Source organism: Poecilia latipinna, unplaced genomic scaffold, assembly GCF_001443285.1.
Source record: "Poecilia latipinna isolate Pla-1442-1.1 unplaced genomic scaffold, P_latipinna-1.0 Scaffold1234, whole genome shotgun sequence".
NCBI lineage: Eukaryota > Metazoa > Chordata > Actinopteri > Cyprinodontiformes > Poeciliidae > Poecilia > Poecilia latipinna.
In genome coordinates this window covers 107,382-120,218 of record NW_015113850.1, presented here as the reverse complement: position 1 = coordinate 120,218, position 12,837 = coordinate 107,382, and the positions used below count along the sequence as shown (strand labels likewise).

Here is a 12,837-nt window from a genome sequence, read left to right as displayed (position 1 = left end):
AATAAAGTTTGATGGCGTGTACAGGAACCTTTTCAACATAATTTAATGATTCAGTTTGGCATTGTGATGGCAAAACTTACAATGTTGGACCTGGTCACACTAACAGATTCTGTTGTGCAATAATGGTGCAAAAACCACAGGAAAAAAAAAATAAATTCTTTGATCATAAGACAATGAACAGAAAGCAATAATAGCATAAAAGAAATCTCCTGTGAAACACAGGGCTAACTTCATTAATAGCATTAAGTATACCATAAATAATAAAAACTACTTTTCTGCATTTCTCTAAAAGTCTATGTAGTCTTGCCAAGTAATACTTTTACTTTTTGATGTTTTGTTGTATGAGGCAAGTTTGAATTTACTTTTACGTTGACTGAAAATAAAATTGACCTGTCCAAGGTATGCCCCAACTTTTGACCGCTGGAGTGAGGCATGTTTGTAAACATTTAGATAAAAGTGAAAATCCATACATTAAACAGTCATTTTGATTTAAATGATTAATAATGTTTTTAAAAAAGGACGAAACAATTAAATGTGAAATTCATTAAAATGTTAAAAGCACCTACAGCTGTTTAAACATTTTTATTTTTTTTCTTTAAGACTTACAAATCATAGTCAGTGGGCGTGCTAACACCGCTGCAGACAAAGTGAATGGTCTGCAATGAAAATGTATTGGGGCTAATTAATCCAATGTTAATGTTTATTTAGTAGCCATGATGACTGTATCAATTATATTCTGATGGGTCGATCGATAGGAATGAGGAAACAATTAAATACTAATATTAAAATGATGACAGGATTTTTAAAATGAATATCAGTTTAAAAAAATTATCTAACCATTTTGCTTTCTATTTATCACAATTATATTATACTATTTTAATGTACTTATTAAAATGTTTCAATTGTAACTATTTTTTTCTAGTGGTTAATCGGTTAAAAACATTTAACACAAGTATTTAAATGACAGAACTGCTCATCTGCAACACTTACAAAAGCAGTGGTCATAATCTAATTAAACTTGGCACTAACTTTCCAGGTTATGTAACAGTCACACTTGGACTTTAAATATAATTTAAAACACCTTACTGAGGTGATTTTGGTCAGATGGCATTTTAAAGCAGGGCTGTTTCTCAAAACAGGACAATTTCATTTAAATAAAGGATGCGTTACTTCCTCCGCCAGCGATGACGAGAAATATCACATGATTTAACAAAAGTACAGCGGCCAAAAGCCACGTTAAAGAATGGCATCACTATGAGCCGTAAGATTACAGCTGACTAATTACAACCAATTAGCAGTGAAGAGGGACATTTCCATAAGAACAGCTGCCTACAAAGCCCTTGTTATTAATAGTTAACCATTATAATGTCACACCGAGCCTCTCAAGCTAATTACCAAGTTATCTGAATCAACAGGTAAAGTTACCTTATTCTCTCGGCTGTCGTATAGTTCCCTGTTTTGGGGCTGAGGCAGGCTAGAAAGAGTAATTTCATATCCCCTCTTTAAACGGTGCTCTGTAACCGGTGAATGACAGAGCAGGCAAGGCAGGTCTCTGACTTTCAGCTCCCTTGCTACACCCAGCTCATATCACATTTCCTGGACACATTCCCGAAACGTCCACGTAGAATAAAGCTAACACAGCCCAGCATGCTACTAGTGGTTTTTCAACCATGCTTCAAATGTTTACAAGTCCGTCTCTAATATTATCCCCTGGAAACAAGCGGTTGTAATAATAGCAGCAGGACACTAACATGTTGTAGGCACTGCTTTTGTGGGTGACCAATATTAAAGACTAGGTCAGGAGAACATCTTGATAACACGTATATCTCTATACTACTATAACGAAACGATATAATAAAATCACCTCAAAGGAACTTCCTTTTACTGGCGGTACACCGCATGCGCTAAAATAGTAGATCCTTATATTGCAGGGATGTACCACTTTAAGGCTCTGTTTATGAAACCATCACTTCTGGTTTTAGCTATAGATCGGTTCAGGAACGCAACTGTGACAGCTTTTACTGAGCAGCGTATCACGCGACAGTGCTGTGACACTGTTGTTGTGAACTCCCAGTTCTTTTTGGCACAAGTATTGACTTATTACGAGAGAAAACTAAACACTCGAGCGGCTAACTTCAACTAGAGTGGCTGAGACTGAAGACTGCTGGAAAGAGCTTCAGTAAATAAAGGTAATCTGAACCTCACGCTTTTGGTGTTACAGCTAGCTTAATGTTTGTTTTTCTTCTTTAAAGAAAAGAACGGTAACATTAGTGGGACAATTCAGATACTGTGATATTGGAGCATTCGTTAGCAAATAAAATAGTATGCTTAAATGGTGAGCTTATTGTGTCGTTAGGAAAATAGTTTTCTACTTGAACAAACTTGGGTGAATATAGGACTCTTAGAAGTCAAGTAAGTGAAATTTAGACAACAGTAACGTTCTTCAAATAACATTTTCTGAAAGTTTTCTGGCAATGTCTAAAACATAGTTCTTGTGGTAATGTTCTTTCGTTTTGGGTCACTTCTGATTATTTTTATTTTACAATAAGTTGGTGGCACAAATATTAGCCCAGAATGTTGTAGCTTTCGTTATTGTTTTTACTTTTATACATTATGTTTGTATGTTGATGTGACAGGTGTTTTATTGTTCAACACTTGTGAAATCTTGATTATTGGCATGTTTATGTAGTTTGACTTCTAATGTCATTTGTATTCTTCTTGTTGTTTTTTTCAGGTCTTTACTCAGAATTCAGGAAGAGTTTTGTTTCCATTATTTTATCTGAAAATGGATGATAACAGGGATGCCAATGAGAGCACCCCGCTTTTGGACTCGGAAAACAGACCTTCACCACCATCGGTCTTCCAGGGACGCAGACTAGCGTGTGCTGCCATCCTACTTGCTGAATCCTTGGAAAGGGTTGCATTCTATGGCATCACATCCAATCTGGTACTTTTTCTCAACAACAGCCCTTTTTACTGGGAAGGCACTGAGGCCACGCAGGCACTTCTGACATTCATGGGAATAACTTACCTGATTTCACCGTTTGGAGGCTGGCTGGCAGACGCGTGCTTTGGGAAGTTCATGACTATTGCTTCAAGTTTAATCCTGTATTTGATTGGCATGATTTTTTTCCCTTTTATTTCAAATGACTCAACAAGGATACACCTATGTGGAGAAGAGACAGCATTTCCTGTGCAACCTGCTGAATGTATGAACAACTCCACTCCAGCAAATGTAATTTGCCCATGGCGCAGGCCATATTGTGGCTCAGTAATCTACATTGGACTGGTTTTAGTTGCGCTTGGTGTCGGTACTGTGAAGTCCAACATCACTCCCTTTGGCGCCGATCAGGTAAAGTTTAAACCATAGTTTTCACAACTCATATTATTTATTGCACTATTCAAACATGTTGTTTTTCCAGCCATGGCGAAAAATAAATATGCCGCCTTTTGGTTGCAGAGTTTTCATGTATAACCAGGTTGTAAAATTATTTGAATTAGAATTGCACCAATCAGTCAGCCATTTTTCTCTCATTGGCTTCGATCTCTGATTAACAAATATTAAAAGATTTGTTTTCTTTTCTTTAGTTTTCATTAAATTAATCAAAACTAAAACATCATAATAATCCATAAACACATTAACCAACTGCATGTATTTGCATGTTTCTTAAAATTCAAATGAAGGCTATGTATAGATAAATAAAGGGAAAGTGTTAGATATACAGAACACATACACCCACAGGCTCTCTCTTCACCATGACGGGGTGTTTTTTATGGTCTATGTTTTAGATTTTTTCGTTTCCTCACATGTGTAAGATTGGGTATGCAGTGTGTGATCAAACATGTGATTGGGTATTTGGTGTGCCGTGACATTTCACTGAGACATGCATGCTCTTGATTATCATGGCTGTTTCTAAGTAAAGTCATGTGAAAAGGGAAGTACGTGCCTATAAAAATGGAAATTCTCTGTTACAACTGGAAATGAAAGCACATTTGAAATATTGCTCATAAATTAAGGCTCTATATGTTAGCTACATCTCTAGGAATATCAGATAAATTCCAGGTGAGAGAGTAAATCTATTTGTGAACTCAGATCCACCTTTGTTATTGGTGTTGAAGATTTTTTTTATTTTCAATTTTACATTCAGTGTTGGAACACTTCTACTTGTTAGAGACTTGGATAATCCCTGCTTCCAGCTCTATATCAAGTGAGCTGAATTGACTTGAATTTTAGGATAAATCTATTAATATAATTTTCAAGCATATAATATAATGCAGCGACCTAATAGACGTTAGACTTTGAGATTTCGTCTGTTACATAAAGTCCATCTGGAAAATATTTAGAGCGCTTCACTTTTTCCACATTTTGCTATGCTCATTGTATTAAAATAAGCTTTTTTTCTTATACTTCCTCACACAAATATTCCATTATGACAATGTGAAAAAGAGTTTTCAAATGTATTTAAAATACAGGAGTATTATAATGTTATTTCCTCATCAAAAACATACCTGCTTTAATTCTTAAATTCATGTTCGAGAAATCCTTGAATCTCCCGCGGCAACCATTTGGACTTGCGTAAACGCTTGTTCTCACTAAGCTCCGCCTATTTTCACAAAGCTCTTCCTTGGCGCTGCGGTCTCCACCCAAGCTTCCACCTCTCATAGAGCACACCTCTCCTGCGTGCTCCAGACGTAGCTCCACCAAGCTAGCAGTGGCAGCCATTAGCAAGTGCTCATCATACAAACTACTTCTCATTCCAATACTCCTAAGAACCTTATTGTGATGATGTGCTGAAGAAGGCAGAGTGTTTGAAAAAGCAGGATCTTCTTTGAGAGACGGAGGCCAATTTCAATGCACCAAACTGCAATGTCAGATTTTGTTTGTCATGTTTGAGATATACATACAACGTTTTTACAACAACTGAAGGTAAATTAGTTTCTTGATTTTGCTATAAAATGGCACTCTGTTACTGGAAAGCACATAATACCTTGCTCCACCCCCCAAAAAATGTTTTTAAGTGAATTGCTGTGAATACTTTCAGGTACTACATTACACTACTTCTAAAATACTGGTATTTTATCTTAGGTGAACTAACATAAAATTTGTGGCTCTTTGAGACTAAAGTTAAACTTTCAGGAGTGATGCTAGACTGATAGTTGGTTGAGCAATTTATGGGTCTCTTAAAAAAAATCTTCTCTGGATACACAAGCATCTGCAACATATTTTTATTTCCTTACAGAGAAGTACTTTTGCATACTAGAGCAAAAGCAGAAGATTATCAGACTTAAAAGTTTACATTAGATTAATGCTAAATAATACCTCAATTTTACTAATCTAAAATCCCTTCTCAGAATATATTGATTTAAATGAGAGATGGATACAGAAGCTTAGTTCCTGTAACATGAGAGTCTTTTTTTTTTATAGTTTTTATATAAAATAAAAATATGTCAGTTTTGTGTTTTATATATATATATATATATATATATATATATATATATATATATATATATATATATATATTGAATGTTTTAAAGATATTTTTTCATCCATTTATTTACTTATTTGAGCATACCATAGTATAATATAAATGTCAACTAGGTAGGTTTCTAGATGTGCCATGCTTTTTGCAATTTTCTGATTATGGCTATCAAACGTTTGGAAAATTGCTTAAAATTTTAACTCTAACTTGAAACCCCTTAAATGTCCTCAGGACATCAGGACGTCTTCATGGATTCATCAACTAACTAAGCATTTGAGACTTAAGAGTTCACATCATTACTAGTTGATCCCTGATCTCTGGTTAGTTCTTGACATTGACATTGATGGGTGCACACTGAAAATGTGAACAAGTTCCACTGTGTGCACTTTTGCAAGGCTCTGTGTACTTCCACTCTGTGGCTGTAAGAATCGACATATCATTATTCAAAGAACTTGCTCTAAGAAAGCAGAGAGATCTTTAACTGGATTATTGTATCCTGACACAATATCCCGAAGTGTGTATAAATACTTCCAAAAGAAGTTGGTGGTGTTAATTTTAAACAATACTCGATCCTGTTGCAACATTTTTCACATTTATGTCACGATTTCTTTTCACCATGTTTAAACACACAGAGCACATTGGCATTTGACAGTGAAGTGAATGAAATGATTCACTTATTATTAGTGTCAGTCAGACAAATCTTCATAAAAGGCCTATTAACTTATCAATGCTACTTTTAGTTTAATTGAATCCTAAGATTTGTCAGTCAGTAGCTCTTTTTTTCTGAATTAATAACTGAGTATCTCTAGGCTCTTACAGTTATATTTGGGACAAGAGGAGAGACGTCTCTTCTGACAGCTTTTGTGTAGTTAACAAAGAAGAGATGAAAGGGGGAAAAACTGAGTTGAGTACAACTGTACTGGAGGGCTATTTTTTCAAAGACTATCATACAGGATTGATAAGCAAAATAACTTGCATGAAAAATAAATATTTGCTCGATAGACCGTTAGAACCAGTGCTGTATTTTAAGTTTGCCTTTTCCTTGCCTGAGTAAAACTGGCAACAGTATTTATTCAGAAATAAACAGTAAAATGTGTTTCTTATTTGAAATGTTCTAATTCAGTTCTCTGTAACCTGACATTGAAGTAAACTTATGTTGCACAAGAGTTATAGAAAATCAGATTCAGTTTTTTTTTTGTACTGAATCTCTCTCTATTGGATATTTATAGAGGAAATGGGGCTTTGTATAGCTCCTCATATTACGCTGCTAAATCCGGTGCTTCAGTATGAAGTGAATTGGTGCTGCTATGACAACAATTGTATTTTCTCCCATATAAAGTTTTCATAGATGTTTTTTTTTTTTTTTATTGATTTAAGATGTTCTTTTTGAAAGCTCAGTGTGTTGGCTGCTTCACAACCTTCAATCTTTGTGAAAAACAACTCTGTTGTATACTCTGCATATTTATTTTCTGCCATTCCATTAGAGCCTTAGATATTCATTGAAATCTTAAATTTAAAAATATTGCTTACTTGAATCAAATGTGGATCATTTTCTTTGGATACTTTACCTTGATGCCATTTACATGTCACTTTCATGTTAATTGGGTTTTTATGTCGTCTTTAAGAGATTTGCAATCCACACAAAGGCCAGATCACAGCAGTTTGTGCTTTGTGTGGTTGTATGTAGATGGAAAGAACATAAACTGTGTGTAGATAATGCTGCGTCCTTTGCTCCTTTTTTGCATAATGGAGGAGCTTTAAGCTTTAAAAGCTTAAAGATCAAATGTTATGATGCCGTTGAGATGACCCTTGGTAAATAAGTGCATTTGTGTTCAAACGTGTCCGTTCAAAAGAAACTAAGTGCAAGAATAAGGGTTGCCCACCTCTTTTTCAGAGAAGTGCAATATGCATAGGACTTACAACGATCTTAACCAGAAAAAATAATCTAGTGACTTCATACAGACTTTATATATGTCACAAATGTTGAGCCATTTGTGAGCCAACTCATCCAGTATCAGGGACATATTGTTGAACTTTAACATGCTGGCAAGAAGGTCTGGGCTCTGGAGCTAAGGGAACTCACTCCTTCCCTACTGAACCGACCCCGTCATCGGAGGATGAGGGGGATGTGCAGCCACACGTTCCTTCATAACAGAACCTATCCTGGCCATGTACAAGCCAAGATGTCTTATCTCTTCTAGGTAAAACTTTTTGGCCAGTTTTAAATAGTCAAACACATCATAGCAGTTGGAAATGTGCCACTTGTTTTAATGAGATTTCGCCAGTGCTGGACTTTTCCTATGGCCTCACAGAGCGCCAGCTCCTCAAGAAACAACCACAACATATGCTGCTGGTTTGTTCCAAGTTTGTGATTCATCTTCAGACAGTGTTTCAGTAGTCCTTTCAAACCTTTCCTTTCATTGAACATCAGTGTTGTGTTCAAAGTACCCAAAGTGTATTGATTGTTTTTCAGATGATCAACCACTGTCGAGAGTCAGAATAGTTAAACATGAAAAATGTTGCCTGATGAGCCTCAGGTACTATAACACTTCAGTGCTTCAGGAGAATAGAGACGTGAAGAATATTCTTTTAAATTTGGCACTTTCTCCTGAGGTGGACAACCATCATTGCAGTTTTAAAAGGTTTTGTTGGCTCTAGTGGCCTTTATTTTTTGAAAGTAGTTCTACGGCAGGGGTCCCCAAACTTTTTCCTGTGAGGGCCACATAACTTTTCCTTTATCTGGTGGGGGTCCGGAGTCAGTTTGTAACAGAAAAAGTGTGACATTTGCAGGAGTGCCTAAATGTAAAAATATATTGTTTTCTAGAAAGCACAATCAAATAACATTCTCTGGGTTCTTCACAGAAAAAAATCCAGTAAGGATTATAGTCTGTATTTTCCGAACTATGAGCCACAACCCCAAAGTTTATTTATTTTATTTTTTTAATAAACCAGTAAACATACACATATAAGCCGCAGATATCTCTGCCGCTCCAGGTTTTCCACAACTATGCAGCAGCAGCAGAGGGGGGCGGACACCCAAAATTTGAGTCATAACAGGTCAATTGAATATCACATTTATTAGGGTTGAAAAAGAAAAAGTTGCCAAGATTAGATTTAACAGAACTGATTACGGTAGTTTCCGAACGGTAACTGTAACAGTAAAAGTGCTTATCCTTCGTGTCTGCTACTAGCATGTGCTAAAGCAGTGGTCCCCAACCGTTTTATTACCGCGGACCGGTCAAGACTTGGAAATTTTGTTGCGGCCCGAGGGGTGGGGGGCGGGGGGGAGAGAACAGTCAGATAAGGCTTCTGCATGTTGGTGTTCCCGCTAAATCCTGAATATACCTAATTTGGGTTGTCTTGGGCTTTTTATCGCAGCCTGTGGGGTTTTCCCTGACTGGGAACGAGAATACAACCTGCTGAATGTGACAGGTAGCCAATCAGAAAGCGCGGCGACGTAAGAACAGAGAGGAATCCCAAACAGCTGATATCGCGCAACTGAGAGTCCGGTGGATATCGGAGATGATATGTGGAAATGTTTATTATTTTATGTAAAGGTCGTTATATATGTTTATTCAGTTAAAAATGTTAACTATGAAAAAACATATTCACCTCCAAATCATAGTGCAGCAAATAGAGCGGCTGCTCCCGCTGTCTTTTATCCACCGCCTTTTCTTTTTATTACGTCTTTTATCTCTTAAAATGACTCCACAAACTGTCACTATTGCTTCTACATCGTCATCCGTGTTTGGTTATTCTAAATTCCCGTATGCTATGTTGGGGGTTTTGTGGATTTTCTTCTGGAATCGCGATGTTTGTGACTGGAATCGGTTCGTGTTGCTCCTGTCTTGGACACACAAACCGATCGAAACTGTTGTACTTTTATCAGCTCTGTGGTCACAGAGGTTTGGAGAATCGGCCAACAATTCTTAAATCTTGCCGTCTAAACCAGACTTAAGATTCACAAGCTCTACTCATCTCCTCTCGACCACTGCCCAAACGCTCTGACTCTGGTCGCTATGGTAACGTTTATATATCCCTTCAAAATAACAGAAGCGCCACAAAAACGAACATTTTACTTTCGTGAAAATTTTAACTCACGATAATGACTAACGGAAGCTTTTTTGGGATAAACGTTTCACAAATCCCAAACATGGTTATAAATATTCTGCTATTAGAACAGAATAATCTAGTCCAGGTTTCAAGTTTCTAGGTGTAGTAGTTTTTAAACTAGAGTTGATTAAAGATGCGGAAAGTAGTGAAAAATTAACTGGAATCGTCCTGTAGCTCTTGGAAGCTGGAATTGGAAACCAACTTCAGCTTCGTTGCTTGACGGACCAGTCATACACTACAAGTGAAGGCATCGCTCTCCTGTACAATTGTGAGTCTCCAGGAAGGCGACACCACTAGGGCAGCATAATGGGAGGTACACTATGCATAAAATGTTTGTTGGTCTTCCTGTACCTTTCTTTTCAAAGTAATAACGCTGTATAAACATAGTTGAGCAATTCTGGTGTTGGCTGAGCCAATGCTTCAAATTTACATTGTATATCTTAACTTCTTTCCTTGTCTGGAAGGTTTTCTCAGTCTCGCTTCCGCTTTTAAGTCCTGCGGCTCGCACCAACTATAATACCATTACTAGACCACTCCCTCAACCTGTGAAGCCGACTTGCTCTTAAACCAGTCAGCTGATGCTGGGCTGTGACTACCTTGCTTGGTGAGTCTAGACTGCAATAGAAGCGCCCTGACCTCAACCCCCTTTACCTTTGCTTTCACAAAACATGTGGATAGCAACAAGGCACCTTGAAGCTGCCTTCAGGTGTTTGTGTAAGAAGCTATAGCGTGAAAGCTTCTGAAGTTAGGCGATGTTTGTCTAACGGTTTACAGATCATAAAACACAAGGTAGAGCTGTGCACAGCACTGACAAAATAACAGTGACAATATCCAGTTTGGGCAATTTGAGAGAGAAGGAGAAACGGAGCAGATTGTCTGACATCGGCTCGAGGAATTGGTTGAAAATGTTGGTTGCTGGGTGAATGATGACCGTGATGACAGCTTCATGTAAGTGCCACTGGAGCCTCAGGTTTTTTCATTTGTCATCTGCCTTAAAGGGCAGTTCATAAAGTGTTCTCAGTCAGACCACACAGGGACATGATTTCCAATGCTACATAAAACAGGGGGAATCCAATAGAAGGGAGTTTTATGATGTGTTGAAAAGTCTATACGTGTGTTCTCTGTTAACACGTTCAAAAACTAATGCATTTGGTTGCTTTTATTCTATTTTGTCTGTCATAGGTCAAAGACAAAGGACCTGAGGCCACACGCAGATTCTTCAACTGGTTCTACTGGTGCATCAACTTAGGAGCCATCCTGTCTCTGGGAGGTGTGGGATACATCCAGCAGAATTACAGTTTTGAGGTTGGTTACATCATCCCAGCACTGTGCCTCGGAATCTCCTTCCTGGTCTTTGTTCTGGGACGGACCGTTTTCATCAGAAAGCCCGCCGACGGCAGTGCCTTCTCAGACATGGTCAAGATCCTGTCCTTTGCCTGCTGCTCACAGAAACCAAAGGAACCAAACCTGCTTCGGTAAGAGTGCTCATACTGGTGTTGTTTTTTTCTGCATTTCTTTAGTGATAAGAAAAACTACATTTGATAGGAAACAAATTTGTTGTTGTCAAAGTATTAGGCTGTTAGCCAAAAAGGATCTCAAAGGCTCATTTGGATCATTTGTAAATTATTGGAATTATTAGTAAAAAATAACAGTATCAAATATTTATTTCTCTGGGATTTCTACGTTTCCACTTGTGTATTCAGTGTTTTTCTGTGGAGAGTTTTTCATGAGCTGCAAAGCAGCTTTTGTATGTTAAAGCAGACCTTTATCTTAAATCTCTCTTTGATCCCCTCCTATAATTCTTTTGTGTGTGCCTTTCCCCCCCACATCTGGTCAATGTATTCATCTTTGTTCCCTGTGGTGAAAAGTTATCCTAAAGTGCTGAAACTCGACTTTGAACCAAAGTAACACAAACGTCTCAAAAAAACTTGACATTGAATATTTTAAGTTGGACAATCCCACAGCCTTATAAAAATTCCTTATTAGGGCATTTTCTCCAGAGATGAGGATTATGGGCTTTAGCGAAGTTTCTTTTGAATCTCTAGAAGTGCTTTTATTAAAGGGTAAGGTTTACTCAGAAAAAAGATGATTAAATCTATCAGTTTAAGAGTTGAGAGTAATTTCATCATATTCTATGTATAACATGTTTTTTTAATTTATGCTACTACTCACACTTCAGTCATTTAGTATTTAAATTACTTCATTTCTAATTCTGTTTTAGCAATAAACCCACCCTGCTCGACACCGCAAAACTGACCTATGGAGGGAAATTTCCGGAAGAAAAAGTAGAGGAAGTGAAATCGATAGTGAAAATCCTTCCAGTTTTCTTTGCCCTTATTCCATATTGGATGGTGTATTTCCAGGTAAGACTAATCCACGTTTCACAAGTGGAACAATTTAGAGGATTTTATCTTGACCGTGCTGGCTTCCAGTAAACAGACGTGTTAAAATCAGGGAAGATTATTTCTTTCTTTGCCTGGTGATCGTAAAGTGGAGAGTTAATCTCCTTATTGTGCTGCAGATGCAGACGACATATATCCTGCAGAGCTTCCATCTGAGGATTCCTGGTACACCCTCAAACATCTCAGTGGACACCTCTCATCAGGTAACAAACAATAAAAAAAGGCTTAGTCCACGATTATGTTTATTGTTTAGCAGATAGAACATGATGCATTAATAATAATAAACACACAAAACACCACCTGTTTGTGGATTAATATTTTCAAACCAGATATCTCGCTCTCGAGGGAAGAAAAAAAAAAAGTCATTTGGTCTCTGACATGCAATGGCAAGCAACAGCTGGAGGCAGCAGGAAAGGCTTGTAATGCCTTGGGGATTAAGTCAGAACTTCACAGACTAATACCTCGCAGATTAGCAACCTGGCTGTGTTTGTGTTCCTCTGCTGCAGCGCCTCCATCTGACGGTTCCCGCTGATTTGTAGCTGATGTAACTCGCTCACACGGCTTGTATGTTGCATTCTGCAGGACTTTGATGGGTCCCTCAGCAGCTCCACGTGAAACATGACTCCTCAAAAAAAACAAAAAACAAACAAACAAAGCTTTCACAGCAATGACATTGATCCCATATGAAGGTTCAGGCTGTACGCTTCAACACACCTTTATAAGAAAATGTGAAGTGAAACACCTAAAAAAAAAAAAAAAAAAAAAAAAAAAAAAAAAAAAACCCTAAAGTTTTTTTTAATTTTTTTAAATTATTTTTTCAAAAAAAAAAAATTTTTTTTTTT

At 37.3% G+C, this 12,837-nt stretch overlaps 2 protein-coding genes across 2 annotated transcripts in view; one reads left to right on the top strand and one right to left on the bottom strand.

Annotated features, from left to right (window-relative positions):
* glt1d1 (glycosyltransferase 1 domain containing 1) overlaps positions 1 to 1,858 on the bottom strand; it is a 31,709-nt gene extending 29,851 nt beyond the window's left edge. The window contains exon 1 of the mRNA XM_015054187.1: positions 1,426 to 1,858. Within this exon, the coding sequence (XP_014909673.1) occupies positions 1,426 to 1,493 (68 nt within the window). The 5' untranslated portion in view covers positions 1,494 to 1,858. The remainder of the gene's footprint in view (positions 1 to 1,425) is intronic.
* Positions 1,859 to 1,887: 29 nt separating this feature from the next.
* slc15a4 (solute carrier family 15 member 4) overlaps positions 1,888 to 12,837 on the top strand; it is a 37,557-nt gene continuing 26,607 nt past the window's right edge. Inside the window, exons 1-5 of the mRNA XM_015054186.1 lie at positions 1,888 to 2,189; positions 2,735 to 3,352; positions 10,776 to 11,068; positions 11,815 to 11,956; positions 12,115 to 12,198. Coding sequence (XP_014909672.1) covers positions 2,786 to 3,352; positions 10,776 to 11,068; positions 11,815 to 11,956; positions 12,115 to 12,198 — 1,086 coding nt within the window. The 5' untranslated portion in view covers positions 1,888 to 2,189; positions 2,735 to 2,785. The remainder of the gene's footprint in view (positions 2,190 to 2,734; positions 3,353 to 10,775; positions 11,069 to 11,814; positions 11,957 to 12,114; positions 12,199 to 12,837) is intronic.